General features: G+C 39.9%; 1 protein-coding gene across 1 annotated transcript in view; it reads right to left on the reverse strand.

Annotated features, from left to right (window-relative positions):
- The window catches only part of MBOAT2 (membrane bound O-acyltransferase domain containing 2), a 97,992-nt gene that overhangs the window by 29,667 nt on the left and 51,444 nt on the right, over nt 1-16,881 (reverse strand). Inside the window, exons 4-5 of the mRNA XM_032185588.1 lie at nt 5,516-5,611; nt 1,948-2,003 (exon numbers count right to left, since the gene is read on the reverse strand). Of these exons, the coding sequence (XP_032041479.1) occupies nt 1,948-2,003; nt 5,516-5,611 (152 nt within the window). The remainder of the gene's footprint in view (nt 1-1,947; nt 2,004-5,515; nt 5,612-16,881) is intronic.

Raw genomic sequence — 16,881 nt, forward strand, 5'->3', positions numbered from 1 at the left:
CAAGAACCTGTATGAAGGCAAGAACTAGCAAGGGCTTAAGTTCAAGACATAAATCACAGTACACCAAAGACATAGTCTAAGTTTATGCAGGTGTAAATTTGTGATCCAAATTGTGATTCTGAAAAGAATCATAAAATTATTAAGGTTGGAAAAGACCTCCAAGATCATCTGGTCCAACCATCCCCCTACCACCAATGTTGCCCACTAAACCATGTCCCTAAGCACCACGTCCAACCTTCCCTTGAACACCTCCAGGGACGGTGACTCCACTACAAAGCAAACTTGAATTATTCCTATGTAATTTGCATAGAATTCTCCTGCTGTAGTAAAAAATAAGCCCACAGGAAGTACCCAGGGTTGTAACAGTTACAGGCATTGTCAGTGTTTCTGTACAGAAGTACTAGAGTTGGACTTGGTATCACGGATACCCACCAAGACTAGAAAGATTCATTAGCATGCAACGTGAGTGAGTGGCCTTCGTGATTATATCCAGTTCTTTCCAGGACCTTCATATGTAATACCAAAACCTGAACACAACGAGTAGGCTGCCAGGAAAAGATCAGGAGACTTGCCTTTACCACAAAACCAACTGTTTTCATTGATTTCTCTTGATGGATCCCTTATAAGTTGTGTCAGTTGTCTGGGGTTAAAAATCATTGTTTTAATACAATCTAATTTTCCCTTGTATATCTTTTCTCGGCATCTCCTGGCATCAGACTCATAGTTGCTCCTGAATTTATACTGGTCTCACCAACCTTTGAAATTCATGCTCAAACCATGCTTCTAGCAGCTGTCCTTCTTCAGCTCAACTCAAGAGCTCTGCTAAACAGCAAATGCAACCAGAGAGAAAGCTTTCCAGTATTTTATCAGCTACTCCCCAGAGGCTTACAAAAAATCTAGAGGATCTCTGATGTGGGGGCAGAAAGGAAAAAAATTTCAAGATTGATGCTCCGAATTCAATGACATCCCTGAGAAATTCAGACAGAAAATAACCTAGACTTACTAGGAAACTACAAATTTTCTGTATTAAGTAGGAGAAAAAACCTAGCATAGTCTGTAATGAAACTTAAGAATAGAGCTGACTAAATGAAACATTTTTTTCAAGACTACCAGAAACACCCACATGCTTGTCCCATACCCCAACTCCACTACTTGTGCATGATGTCAGCAAGTCTAGAATAGCTCCTTCCCCTAGCAAAATAATAGTAGGAGGAAGCATTTATCTTTGATACTAGAATTATTACTTCCTTAGAATAAGTTGTTTCCTCTAATCTGCATACTCTGTACTCTAATTGATTGTAGCTTGCAAAACTAATACTGTGTGTGTTTCCTCTGGAAGTTAGACATCAGATTTTTGACCAATTAGACACGTCTAGCATTATTCATTCATTTTTGTTCATTCAAGAATTCGTACAGGAAGTGTTTTCCAGGCTTTTCATCTTTATGAATGTTGTTGCCTACAGGCTTCTCTAGGCAGTGTCTTATGAGAAAGGAAAAAAATGCAATAACATCACTAAAGCTTGTTTGCACACAAGACAAAAAATATATTAAACTCCAAATATAACATTACTAAAGACTTCTCAGAAAAACAGGTGGCTTAATCCAGGTGTCTGGGGCCACATACCCAAATCTTCAGGTGACAGCTGTAGTTCAAGAAATTCAAGCTGATTAGATAGGTTCCCTAGATACTTCCAAACTAAGAGAAAGACAATTACTCCTTTAAATTTAAAAGTAACTAAATACCTAGACATCCTACCCTTGAAACATACATTAGGATCCATTTTTGTCACAACTAGGGCTCATTTATCTGCTGGAAAAATTTGGTAGGAGAAAAGACAAAAACCTGTTTGCACTTTGACACATTAGCAGTGAGTGACTAACATTCCTTAAATTCATTTTGTTTAGAACATTAAATAGAAAATTAAAGACGGTTTAAAGAAATCTTACCATCATGAATCTCAAAAGCCAAACTAGTGATCTTCTGCGTAATTATCATCATGGGACTGTTACAAGAAAAGAAAGAAACAGAAAAAAAGTTCAGAGTTTTCTTTCACATGTAAACATATCAGAGAAAATTTATACTACTATACCAGGTTAACTGCTCTCTACTTGAAGATTTCTAATACAAGGACAAAGTGGTTAGTTGTTAGAGGTCAAAACATTACAGAGTTTTCAAACTATGAAAATAATTTTCTCCTGAGATACAGTATTTGAAAAATCATGCCTTTTGTTGGTGCATTAGGTTCCACAAACACAGCCAAAGTGTTTTACATTTTACTTTCTAATAGCATAGTCTTTTGTTGTTGTTCTTGTTGTTTTAAACAGCAGGAATAGTAAAGAAAAAAAGGGCTGTAAGAACAATCTTGTGCATTATAAATTAGGGCAGGATACCAAAGCTGAACAGCAGAATTATTTATTTAGATATGCAGACCATTTTCACTGTTTCTCCTAAGAGCTGGTCCCGTGCTTAATTTTTCAGCTACAATTATTATGTGCTTCAAGTAAACATATCAGGCAAAACTAAAACCTAGCATAATTATGCTGACTCTAATGGAATTCAGTTTGTGCTGAATTTGGTACACTTGATGGGATCTTAAGCTTCCCAAGAGAGATTATTCGCTGGCTAAGTAACTCAGCTTCAACTGTATTGGAAAACCAAAAACTTTATTGTAAAATGGTAACCATCTCCATAATAGCTAAGAATTATCAACTGATAGAAATCCCAGCATTGCTAACTCCTGACAGGGGTAGTGGAGAAAAAAACATAAAGAAGGCTACAGGAATAGAATTTGGAAACTTAACTTTGAAATCAGATCTTAAAAATATATTGGAGACTTTATTTGCCTCGTAGTATCTGAGTTGCAGATATAAATAATATATATATTTAGAATATAAAATATGATATATAATTTATATAAAATATGAATAAATAAATAAATCATACTGTAGGATGAGCCCATAACTTTGTTCAAGTCTTGACTGCACTCAGCCTTTTTCACATATTTAAATTACAATAGAAAAGTAAATCCAATAGCTATCAAGTCCTCCTTTACTGACAGTATTTTGCCAGATGGATCAGTCTGTCAACTGGTATTTTTTAGGTTTTAGGTTATTTTGAAGTGCAACATATTTTCAGTCCTCAAAATGTAATCAGGGGAAAAAAAAAAAAAAAAGTTTTGCATTGTATTATCAGTGCCCTAAAAATCCTGTTATCGAGGCCAGAGTGACAGGCAAGTGTCAGCAAGAAAAGAACCCAGATGAGAATAGGCAGACTGGGAAATCCCTCATATCCCTTTCCAGCATTTAAGCTGAAGACCTGCTTGGTAGTGTCACAGATCCCTAACTGATTCTGAACAGAATGGGTTTTCCTTCTGTAATGGACATTTTCAGTAGATGGACAAGCAGAGATCCTGCTTGGCTGAAGGATGGAGCCCAGGAGGAGCTCGGCCAGACCTTGCATAAATTCTAGCTCATGCATCTGTTATTGTTATCACAGCAGACCCTGGCATTTTTTCCTTCTGAGGTGGCTATTCCAGCATCTTCAGAGGCTTGGCTGAGGAGCAACAATCTGAAAGAGGAAGAGCCCTTCCTGGAACAGTGAGGCTGTGTAGCAGAATTTTAATTTCAATTTTAATTTCCCGTTCAGGTGCTGGCAGAAGGGCAAAGGAACCTGTGGAAGGTTTGCTGGCAGCTGGGATCTGTCACTACCAAAGCCAGGATTGCAATGCTCTGCACAAGCGATGGCACCTCCAGCACGGGGTCAAATTTCCTTGGCAGATTCTCTGGGCTTGGACACCTCCAATTTGCACGATGGGCTAGGAGAAATATCTAGGTATTCATTCAAAGTTCTGTCAGGGCTAACCACTATATGAAGCCATGCTAATTTCTACAGTACCAAGAACAAACTTGAGGGTACTGGGATTCTACAACTGTTTAGGGCATTTTTGTTATTTTTGAGATTATTCTCTTCCCCTGGAACTAGAGAAAATTGGTGGAACATAGCCTTCTTCAGTTCAAGTTGCAGCATGTCGTTCTCCTCCTGTTTTGGAAGTAACAACTGTCTCAGGCCTCAAGGGAGCAGATGCAGTTTATGCCAGAGACTTAATACAACATGCATGCACCAAGCTCCCAAACCAAGGCATGAAAGGGTATTTTAAATCAGGCAGCTCCAGCACACAAGCAGAGAGACGGATCTAGGCTTTACAACAGTTCCATCCAGAGCAGACCTCATGAATCTCTGGACATGTTTAGAAAGAGGGTTTAGAAATCTCTGAAACAAACCAACACAGCCACAAAGACAGCTGGTATCTGAAAGCAATACAGTCCCATTTGAGCGAGTGTGCTCGAGCTGCTATTAATAGTTTGAGAGCAGCAACAAGCAAATGCAATTACACTGCTTCCCGGTACAGCTCAGAGCTTTGGTCACTGCAAGGCTGTACCCACTTTGGCCCTACAGTGACCTGGGAGGGACAGCATTTGGATTCTTGTTCCACTCCTAACGGTGGCATTCAACATTAGTAAATCAAGCTTTGTGTGTCTTTATGCTCATGTCTGCGTTGCAATCTCTCATTAAAGCAAGCGGAGATGTAGACAATACAGTCAGGGGCATATGTCAAGTCATCCAGCTCCCATCAAGGTGGATACGTGGTGGTGGGTCAGCTGAAATGCCCTCCAGGCTCTGCTGTCTGCATTGATTAGATCTCCTCTGCCTGGAACAACAACTTGGGTATCTGGCTCGAAGGCAGACACTTGTTTGTAGACACAAATACAGAAAGATGTTTCAGAAGGTTAAGAGCCAGCTTATAACAACAGAAAATATTAACTTAACCACAAAAGCTATAGGCTTCAGCCTACCAGTTAGTTTCTGGGCTCTTACCAATGAGGATTGAGAAGTGACAAGGCTAACACACACAGCTGCTACACAATACAGGTACCACTGAACTACAAAGACCAATGCCATTCACAGTATTCTTGAAAAGTATTTAATACATTTTATTATTTTGTTTTTCAAACAGGCTTGCAAACACTTTTCTTGCCTTTTTTCTTTTCCAAAATGCTCTTTTAAATCAAAGCACCATCAGGAGAAAACATTTATAGAAAATGTTGTGCTTTGTTTCTGTCTGCAGTACAAAGAATAATCACCATTTTTACTTTGCATTTTGATTATATTTTGCTCATATAGAGCTCCAACCAAGTATAGGTTAAGCTCATTACATAAAATGAGGACACATACAGGCATAGCTCCCTATTTCCAAGGGCTGTGTGATTACCCAACCACACCTCTGCTTGGCTTTCACTTTCTGAAACACTTCACATAATACCCAAAACAGAGCAAAGCTAAAAGCTGATTTCCTTAAAGCATTCAGAGTTTCCTCATGTTGTGGGATCAGACTGCGTAAGACATACATGCAGACACAATTCAGGTTTCATCATGTGGTAGTAAAGGGAAAAAAAAAACACAACAGATACAGCATCCCATAGCAAGGCAAGATGGGAAGATTTTTTTTCTCCTTACCCAGAAAAATCAGCAGAATACTGTCCATAATCAAAGATATAGACTCTAGTAATTTGGCACACAGTGAGGTATCCCAAAGCAAAAACGAAGCAATACCTGGAAGGAAAAGAGGAAAAATGCTTTTCAATTAAAAAACATTAACATTTTTCCATTAAGTCAGCAATCTTTAATTAGCTTTTAATCTCCAATTATCTCCAACAAGTATTACATAATTTGCATGTGCAAATACACTTTCATCCCAACTACTTTTGGTAATATTTATCCTACAGAACCATGTAGGTTTTTTTAAGTGCACAGTATTAAATTACAAATGCTGTTGTCATTATCATATTTGTATTCACATCAAGCATAGGATTTATAATTTAAATCCTGCTGTAAAAACCAGAAGCTCTAAAGAGAAAATGAATTTATTATTTTTAGATCGAAGTCAATCTTTGTCCATATGAGTACACAAATTAGGCAAATTATACATTGAACATCATCTCCATTGAACGTACTTCTATACATTTAAAATTCAGCACCACAAATCCCACTGCTTCTGTTTTCAGAGATTAGAAAAGATGATTGATTTTCAAATACACACATTAAAACATATCTGAGTGAAAAGGGAACAATACACCTTTATGCCTCCTGTTAAAGCTGATCCTTGCAAATATAAAAAAGATAAAAATAACCTTTTTAAAGTATTATACATTTAATTTCACATATCGTTTTTCAGTTCAGTTTTTTTCTCCCTTTTTTAAGATGTAAAATGGTAAACCGATGAGGCTTGATTTGCCAATATACCTCCCAAAATTGTCAGAATCTTTACATTTAAAAAGAATGGTGAATGCCAGCAGAAGCTTCACTAACTCTGTAAAACTTTATATATGAACTTTACAGTCTTGAATATTCCCATGCAGCTAATGAAGCATTCATGGTAATGAAATCATTCTCTTGCTTAATGTTCACAAGACTAATGTTCAGCCCTGCAGCAGACCGTGCTGTACAATCAAAATCCAGTTAAAATGAAAATATTCGTACACCAAATGGAAAATCATGGCTAGGACCGTATTTAGATGAAATAGTGAGGGACGCTACAGGAGGAGTTTGGAACAGGCTTTTCCTTTCTTTTCAGAATTATTATTTTAGCAAAAAAAGTGTTTACATAATTAATTCTAAAGTCTTAGAAATTATTCTTTAACCTGGAAGTGATCCCCACCTTTGGCACACAGAACACTTGCAATTTAACTTCCAATTAAGAATTATGCTAGGTATGAACTATTTAACGTTTACAAATGTCCAACCTTCAAATTAGAGAATTATTTCCTACCATATATAACACATCAGTAGCTACATTAACCCTTGCTTTTTTGTGGTTTAAAAGCTTTAGGTTGCCGGCTTTAGCAATAAATAGTAGATCCTGTTTTCACCAATATAAACAATCCTTAAACAACTATTAAACTGGGTGGCTAATTGGCACAAAAACGCGTGTAATAGAAATCCAACACAATTACACAATACTTGGCTCCTAACATTTCTGAATTATTTCAGCAAGGAAAACAATTTCACACAATTAAGTACAATGTAGTGGACAGCCAATATCAGGAGCAAGATACATGGTAGAATTGAACTTTTCATGAGGTATTTTAAGATTATATTCCCAAAAATCCCACAGGTTTCACATGAACGATGACTGCGCGTTTGATTTGCCCGCTCTGAAATCGGTCCCAGTTCTTTCGTTTGCTAAAATTTCAACATGATTTTAGCTTTACCAGCCTCTTGGTTTACACACTAAATAATCGCAGACAAAAAGTAACTTGTTACGTGTAGGGATATCTACATACCCACCCATAGATACCACAAAAAAATAAAAATTAAATATTGTAGTTAGCCTATTACATTATTGCTTATTGTAATATTAGCCTACTGTAATAGGCACCAATGTCGACCACATAGTTTATCTTGTAAATACATTTACACCAAGTTTTTAACAAAACATTATGAAGACTTCTTTTACAAAGCAAAAAAGCCACAGCTGAAGAAAAGCAAATATCCTAAAACAAGAAAAACACTGAAAATTATGGCAACCTTAGGTTCGTTTCTGTATAGTCATTATGATACAGGCCTGCAACACCATGTGAACATCCAGCTGAAAATTCAACTGTGAACATTCAACTGAAATGGCCAGTCATTATTTATATCTAAAGCAAAGAGTTTAAAGCAAGTTGTGTTACACATTTCCACTCAGGAACACAGACTGAGGCAATGATCCTACCTGGTACCTTTACTGGGCCAGTAAAATGTGCAAGAGTTTTAGAGGTACTGGCAGGTGGCTATGGATTTGCTTACACGCCTTAGGACTTCTACAGCAGGTTAACTTTCTACAGTGAAATGATCACCTTGGCAAACAAGTGGAGAGCCAGGGATATTATATACTTGGATTTCAGTAGGGTTTTTGACACTGTCTCCATAAGATTGTCACAGAGAAGCTGTTGATGGACGGGCTGCATGGGCAGCAAGGTGGATCAGAAACTACCTCAACAGCCAGGCCCAGAGCGTGGTGATAGCGGCCTGTAGTCTTGTGGGAGGCCAGTAGCTGGTGGTGTTCCTGAGGGGTCCATACACTCCAGTCCTGTTTGACACCTTCGTTAATGATCTGGATGATGGGACAGCACCCTCGGCGTGGCTGTCGGTCACACAAAACTGGGAAAAGCGCCTGATATGCCACAGGGTCACACCGCCATCCTGAGGGACCTCAACAGGCTGGAGAAATGGGCTGGCACAAACCTCTTAAAGTCCAACGAGGGAAAGTGCAAGGGCCTGCATCTGGGGAGGAACAACCCCAGGTACCAGGACGTGCTGAGGGCCAAACGTGCTGGGAGCTGACAGCTGGGTCAGCTTCAAGAAAGACTCAAAACCTGAATTCACTTGCAAGCTAAATTTAAAGCTCTGATTAGTCAAAAGTCAAACAGACTCTGACATCAAAACTCTGTGTGTCTGCATTTCGCCTAAGAATTTATTAGTTAATATCCCCATCCAAACCACAGCTTCAGTGATAGCAAGGATACTAAATGTGTCGGTGGTTCATATAATAGCTCCCAGCAGAAGATAACACAGACCCTTCTGTCCTGCTGTGACACGCTCCAGAAACTGCTGAAGAAGAAGGTGAGTTGAACCAATTTGCAGAAGCGAAGGCCATCCAGTTGGCTTTAGATATTAAACAGATAGATGTTAGATTATTTATTATTAATATCTATTATTTAGATATTAGATAGTTCATGCAGTGGCCCTCAGGCCAGTCTGGGCAGGGCAAGATGTAAAAAAAAATGTGCTGCACACCTCAGCTGGGGAGAACGGCCCCACCTGGGGCCTCTGGCAGAAAGAGCCCAGGGAGACTCAAGGTCAGCCCCTAGGGTTTTGGAGTCAGGCATACAGACCTGAGGCCTGCTGTACTCCACCTGAAAGAAGTATTGGCATCATGTGAAGGGTTTCAAACTGTTTCTGAAGTGATCGGTACTGAAGCACAGCTCCTCTTGCCTGTTACGTGCTGTGGAAGGGGAAAATGTTCCTGTGGTGCACATAAAGAAGCTGCAGGGGAAGACAGCCTGGGCTAGTCCTGCCTCAGGCAAGGCAAACCCATCCGTGGGACTGCTTTTGTTCAAGGATCGGTGCAGAAGGATGGGGAAGTCTGATGTGTACCTCAAGTGGGCCTGATGCTGGGTGAGAATAGCCCATGATTTGAATTCTATGGTGCTAATTGGTGCTACGTAATACTGTATGTCATCACTGCTATGGTTGCTATATGCCAAATCAATGCTATTACAGTAAGAACCACCCAGATCAATGAAAAATGAATTTTGACAGCACCAGACAAGCACAGCACTGAGGGAACCAGAACTGGCTTCAGCCACAATCTGATTGCTACAACAGATGGAGCCCAAAGTCATGGATTAAATGAACTCGACAGACATTTTAGAGGGATGGCTCATAGATTAAGGGCAAGTTATCTGTGTGTGTATGTACCAAGGGACAGGAAAGATACGGGTGATTAATTGGGATGTAGTAGAAAGTAGAGGACCTGAGGATGACATAGTATAGAATAAGGGGTGGATATTGTCCTAGTTTCAGATGGGATAGAGTTCGTTTTCTTCCTACTAGCTGGTATGGTGCTGTGCTTTGGGTTTAGGGTAAGAATGATGCTGCACACAGGTGGCTGAGCTCTGGCAGAGCAGTGCTCACACTGCCCGGGGCTGTTCTGCTCCTCACTGCCCTGCCAGCGAGTACCTGGGGGGGCACACGGCCAGGACAGGTGGCCCAGGCTGGCCAAAGGGGTGTCCCACACCACAGGGCACGATGCTCAGCAACAGGACTGGGGTAAAGGAGGAAAGGGGAGGATGCTTGGGGTGATGCCATTTGTCTTCCCCCAAAACCGTTCCACGCGCTGAGCCCTGCTCTCCTGGCAGTGGCTGACACCTGCCTGCCGAGGGGAAGCAAGGAACGGGTTCCCTGGTTTGTTGGCTTGCACAGGCAGCTTCTGCTTGTCCTAGTAAGCTGTCTGTGTCTCAATCCATGAATTCTCACATTTTTACTTCTCCAATTCTCACCCTCATCACATCTGGGGAGATGGCTGGGTGGTGCTGAGCCGCCTGCCGGGGCTAACCCACAACTTCTTATGTTAGGTCACAACCATGCATCACAGCCAGGTTTGAAGAAACAGGCTTCTGAGATTTATTCATTTTTATTGCTTTAGCACTGCAAGTTTGAACATGGGACATAATTCTATGCAAAGACCTTCAGTAATAACTGAAAGGTCAATACATACACAAGTAAAAGATACAAAACTTGGTGCTTCATCACCTAGCGTTTCAAAATCACCTTTGCTTTACATGCAAGTGAGAAATACACCTCTCTAACCTGATGTAACCTGACATTGTCAACACTTGGCATTAAAGTCTCAGTAGGATTATTGTAGTTTGTCATGTGGCAGACCAACAGGTCCATGTAAAATAAGAAAACAATACTACACACTTTGCGAAGGCATAGCAACAACTAAATATTACCTAAATTGACCTGAAAGAAACCTGAGATTGTTTCTGGATGGAAATACAGACTTTTTACTGTTGGCAATGTCAGTAAAATAAATCACAAGAACCATATGGCAAGACACAGACAACAAGTGGCCAAAGTAAATATAAGTAATCCTCTAAGGATTTCTTACATAGATAAATAAAATCAGAGAACCACAGCAGTAATGCCTCCAATTCTATAATATTGAGTTTACTATTATTTTTCATTGGGATTTTGCCTGTGAATTAACTTTTGGTTATTTCTAAAATATTTTATGTTTACCTTATCAATGAAGAACTTGAACCTCCCAGGTAGTAAAACTAGCAGATTGTTGTTTTCTAAACATAACAAAAAAAAAGTTGTTCATCACTGTAAAACACGGTAACTGGACAGAATTTGGCATATTTTTTAATCACAAAATATAAGAAAAAATAAGAAATCCATAATTATAAGCCAATTACCTTGTTCCCCTACATTTGGGAAAGGGGGGTGTTAATGACATTTCCCTCTCTGCTACCTCCCAGAAAGATAAATAAGTTCTATACTACTTCAGATGCAAATCCAGGTTTGTGTTCAAGATTCAAAGGAAGTCTTTAGGGTGCACAAAGTTGCTATAACCATCCATGGTGAATCCCACTGTCCATATAGCAAAAACAGAGATCAGAAGCCAAGATGAAAACCAAGATCATAAGTTCTCTCAGCGTCATGAAGGGCTAGAAATACAAGGACACCTGCCTGTAATGAACCTGACTGTCAAATGTACGTATGAATCCTTCAGTAATCCATGAATACAGCTCCAAAGCTTACTGGCTACAAGCTCCTGGTTTGTTCTCCCCTTTTTTCTCTTTCTTCATCAGATTTACTTTCAAGTTTTTCTAAATAAGACAGATAATGGAAACAAGGTGATAAACTCCAAAGAGAACTAAATGAGAAACCAGTGATATTTTATCCCCACTGAATGAAGATACCAAACCCAGCCATAACAACCAGGAGCTGACAGGCAGTTCGGTCAGTTAATGACAGGAAAAAACAAACAAAGCAGAGCCATGTGCTGAGGACAACTATGTACATGATCAGCCTGTAACAAAAAGTAAATAAATGCAGCTTTTATGACATACTTAGTGGGGAAAAAAAGGTGCCCAACTGGCACCTTGCCTCAAGGAGAACCAGAAACATCTATTAGATCCTGCATCTGCTATGCCTACCAATACCCTCTTCCAAATCAAAGCTTAACTTTAATCATCAACTGACCAAAGCATCAGCCACCTGGGTACTTCCAGATAACCTTTGAAGTAGATATTGGCCATCATGACCTACGTGGTAGGGTTGTTTTTTTTGCCACATTCAGATTATGTCCAAGCTGAAGTTACCATGCAGAAATGGAAAGAAAAACCCTCAGACTTCTTGATGGGATTTCAGATTCCCTTTTATGATTCCTCTAAAACAAAGCTGTCTTCCCAGAGTAGTAAAATTTACTGCTGTATTAATGAGTTAAACTGAATTGTAACTATCTTCCTGCTATGTCAACCACCAGCCCCGAATTACACAGAGCTCTCAAGAGTTTAGATTTTTGACCGATGAAGCAGATGGAAGAACTTGCAGTAGTCCATACAATGGTTTTCATTTTCCAAGTGAATCACTGCACTTCTGCCATGCAACACCGTATGCCTTGTTAATGAGAACTGTAACTCGACCAGGGAAAGTGGAGCAATGTGTTCTCCCCAGAGGAGAGCTAAAAGGTTTAGAACAGCTTGCGTCAGTCCTGTTTCTCCTGCAGGTTTATGGTGCAATTTGCTGAGTATCTCAACTCCTGTGTGTGTTCAGGTTTACTTGAAAGGATTCAAACCAGATGTGAAAATGCTTCAAAAACATCCAGGAGTACCCTTCCTGTATGCTGTCCTGATGTGGAACCAGAAAACAAGCTAAACGGACCCTTTCACCAAAAACATCCCACAGAAAAGATCAGAAAAATGAGTAAAGTTTTGCAGAGCTCAAATACATGAAGTTTTTTTACCCAACTACCACATTAATCATATGCTGTACATGAACGCAACATTACTCAATGTTAAATTTTCTCCTCCAGTACAAAAGCTGTTGGTCTTAAAAAAATCAATGTTATTCTTCTACCTATACCTGCTACTAGGTAAATAACATTCTCATGAGCAGAATTACAGAAGTAATTCACATTGGACATGAATTACTAAAAACAAGTTGCAATATGGTTATACTAATAACTAAGACACAGTGACCTGTAATGTACATTGTACTATATATAAATATTAGACACAAAGACATGAATTTAGAATTTGTCTAGGACTAATTCACAGGATCTCTGTCAAAATGACCTTGCTTATCTATCAACAGATGCAACGAAATCAGGCATGTCTGAGACACTGCAGTAATGAAATAGCAGAAAGCAGAACAGATTGTCTGATATGTCTAACTTCAGCTTTTAAGTTTAAAAACAAAAACAACCAAAAGAAAAGAAAACCACCACCAACGCCCTCATACACCAGAAAATAGATTATAAGCAAACAAAACTAGATACCCCATTAGAAAGAAGGTTTTTTGCCGTACAAGTCTGCCATATTATGTTTTAATTCATTACTATTTTGAACTTCACAGACAACTAAAAATAGTCATATTTATTTTCCGCACTGAATTCAATCCTTTTAAAACAAAAATATTAAGTAATGAAGTTTATGTTTTAATGTATTATACATTAAATATAACATTCCACATATATACACACATTTTACAATATATTAAAAAAATGCTAAGCTGCCTCTACCAATGGTACTCTGCAGAACATGCACATAAAGAGAATTTCTGTTTAACTTTGCTTAAAAAAAATAATAAAATGCAAAGGTCTCTCTTATTAGCAAAGAAAATGCATTGCCCTATAGTATTACTTCTTGTCCAATCTTTTTTGGTGTTGAGTGACATCAAAAAAAGTTTGTTTTTTTTTTTTAAAACCTATAAATATATATATATACACACACAAACACACACACACACGAGTCTACATATGTATACCAAAAGGTGTTTTATTTATGTATATATATATAAACACACACACACACAAACTTATAAACACACACATACAGATATGCACAGGCTTTAGTTCTTCTACACCACATGGATTTTCTTTTGGTTTCTGAACTTCTCCGTGGAATTCAATATATATTTTCTATTACACTCTGTATTGCTAACCAGAGTGACTACATTTAATAAATTCCTGGGCATCATTTCTGCCAGTGGAGAATATTTCCTAAAGCTTGTCCCTGTATAATCTTCTTGATTGTCCCCACAAACAGCAGAACCACTAGCACAGTTCACACCAGCACAGACCACCTTCCACTGAAATAAATAAGCAGATTTTGGTTGAATGGCTAGTTTTGCTTTTACAGGCAACCCCTTTTTAATTTAGTGTGGCCTTATTAATTCATTCCACTTGATAATCCTGCTATTTTGCCCAGCACCTCATCTATAACTAAGAAGGACATAAAGGCCCCATACAAGCAGCAGTACTAGGTCAGGCTAACTCTCCAGCTAGATCAGCATCCAGGTTTGTGTTCCTCCCCAGAAGTGGCTAAATGCAGATGCCCATGCAAGCACACAAGCAGACCAAGGAGAGAAACTACTTCTCAATGCTCTCCAAGACTCAAGCCATCAGCATCTTAGAAGCCTGGAGTCAAGCATGGCATCTACACATTTAATAACCTTCTATAAACTCCCCTCACTCCTCAAAAAATGCACATCCTTATCTTTACCACCCTCTGCTGCTCTGAATACAGGGCAGAAATAACTGCTCAGCATTTCTAAGTTTCCAGCAAAACTCCATAAAAATTAGGTACTGAAGAATCATCAAGCAGAAGCACCTGCAGATACAAAGCTTCAGTCCCCGTGTCCCTCAGAGCCTTTGGTGTGCCAGCTAAGAAAGAGCAACCACATCCATTGGCTAAGCCCAGAGCTTTGCATACGCCGACCAGTCACGATCCCAGGCTAACCACAACATACATTAGCTGGCTGTATTTGTATAACCAGGGGCAGGAGTTGCATATTTGTTTGATTTTACACTTCTGGGGGGACTCGTCATCTTATAAATAAAATATTTGGCCAAGTACCTAGCATACCTATCTCTATTTGCACAAAATCCAATGAAAATAGGAACCATGACCTTGACAAAGCCACCCTTCGGGAGCTGTCGTAACAGCTTTTGTTATTTTAGGCTCTTCCCTTGCCGTGGAAGGACAACAACATAGTACGCTATCTTGCTGGAAGAAAGTTAAATAAACCAACCAACCTAGGGCAGTTTTTCACCAGCTAGTCGGCACATCCTACAGATTTAGCCTTGAAACAAAGCTTTCATGTCCAGTCAAAATGCATTCCTTCCGTTACATTAGGAAACAATATAGGCTTATTTTTTTTTTAAACGTCTAGTTACACGGCTTTAAAAGGCAGACCTGACCACCATGTAGCATCACACAATTTTTTCTGAAATTGATTTTCAGAAAAGGTGACAGAATAGCCTCAGAGTTTCCCCGTGGCCGTGTTCCAGCCTTGTGCTGAAAGCTGCCGCCTGGGTTAGGTGCTTTGCTTTTTTCCCATTGCTTGTGCCAAGGTAAAAATTGCTAAGAAATAAAGTCTTGTCCCTAGGGTCAGAGCTGACTTGTTATTAAACGCAGCTATATTAGCTGCTTCACTCCTAATGAGCGTAATTAGCTCTCATTGCTCACACTGCAAAACTCCACTTGATGCAGTTACAACATACAGTATGTTTGCGAAACTTCTGAGGGAAAAACATCAAGCAAAAAGGTCCAAAGTGCCAAAGCTCAACATCTAATTCTGTCAGCATCAAGTCCAGGCCAATAAAAATACTGATTAGAATTACTTCTGGCTGTGTAACATTTCACAGGGTAAGCTAGCCTGCCCCAACCTGTTGTTGTTAGAGGCAGAAGAGATTCCTTATTTACACAATTCCTGTTCAAAGTATAGATACACCACTGACGTACATCCTCTGGATTGCTGAGCACATGGAGCAGCTTTTAGGGTGCAGATAACCAGTCACAGAGTCAGATTATGTGGCCTTAAGCAAGTCACAATTCTCTTGTTTCAAGAAACCACCCTCTAAAATGTGAGCAATATTAATCCTTGTCATTCATCTGGAAGTCTTCTGACCCATATGCTAGTCTGTCCTCTCATTACTTCAAGCAGAGATCCAAAATGCATTGAAAAAAACGCCAAAATAGACAAAACCAGAGTGCCTATTAGGCTGTGGCCAGAAGGAAGTGCTTAAACCATCGTGCTTTGGCAATGAGCTACCTGGTCATCCCACCCTCCTCAACCTCCATGAGAAGGCTTTTGGGTCTGACAGCTGTCCTAAAGTACATTTACCAAGCAGACACGTAGAAATAACAGCAGTCCTACCCACTTTTGGCACCTGCAAAGCCATTTGTTCGGCCTACCTGCCGCAGGTTGGCTTGCTCAGCCAGTCAGGCAGGGCGCGGTAAGATGGCGCTGACAGGCCTAGCAGCTGGCCTAGCCTCAGGGCCTCGTCTCCGGGCTAATTAGCGTCTGTACGAGATTCACTCAGCCAGCAGAGAGAGATAGCCAGGCCCCTTGGTTTCCCTGCACACAGCCAGGCACACGAAGCCAGGGGAAAGGAGGCTTCGTTAGCTCTCCTACACCCAGAAGCGCTGAGGATCTCTGAAGAGCTGGCTTTGTTTACTACAGATCAGCCGGAGACGTTACCCCTCGCCTAATGGATTTTGATGTTTTGCTACAGAATGGTAATGTAGTGGCCTGGTAAAGTAAATCTCAAACCAAGCTAAATTAAACAACCAGTCCATTTCTATCTGCAGGATGCATTCCAAATGCACCATTAACATATGACAGCTACAGCCACAGACATTGTTGTCAAAAATGAATCCTCAAATTTTGCTATTATCCACATGCTCTCAGACAGTGCTTTCTCTCACTTTGACCTCTTCCCCCTGCTCCCTCCAAATCTGGAACATCTCAAGGACGAGGAGATCAGCTCTGGGCTCTCATACACAGGAGGAACATCAACCGCAACTGAAGCGTGGGGGGAGCACTTTCGTTGCTTCCCTGGGATGGAAGAAATGCGTTGTTCACTTCATTCTTCCTTTGTGTCTCCAAAGGAACATGGAACCAGGAAGGATGAGAATAGAAAACATTGCTTTATCCTTTACTGGACTTGAAGCTGAGAGCTGAAGTTGATCCTGTCCAAAGTCTAATATTAAACTGAGATGATACCTCAGAGGTCACCCAAGTTCTGTCTCACCAGTGCGTAC

The sequence above is a fragment of the Aythya fuligula genome, chromosome 3, assembly GCF_009819795.1.
Source record: "Aythya fuligula isolate bAytFul2 chromosome 3, bAytFul2.pri, whole genome shotgun sequence".
NCBI classification, from domain to species: Eukaryota; Metazoa; Chordata; class Aves; order Anseriformes; family Anatidae; genus Aythya; species Aythya fuligula.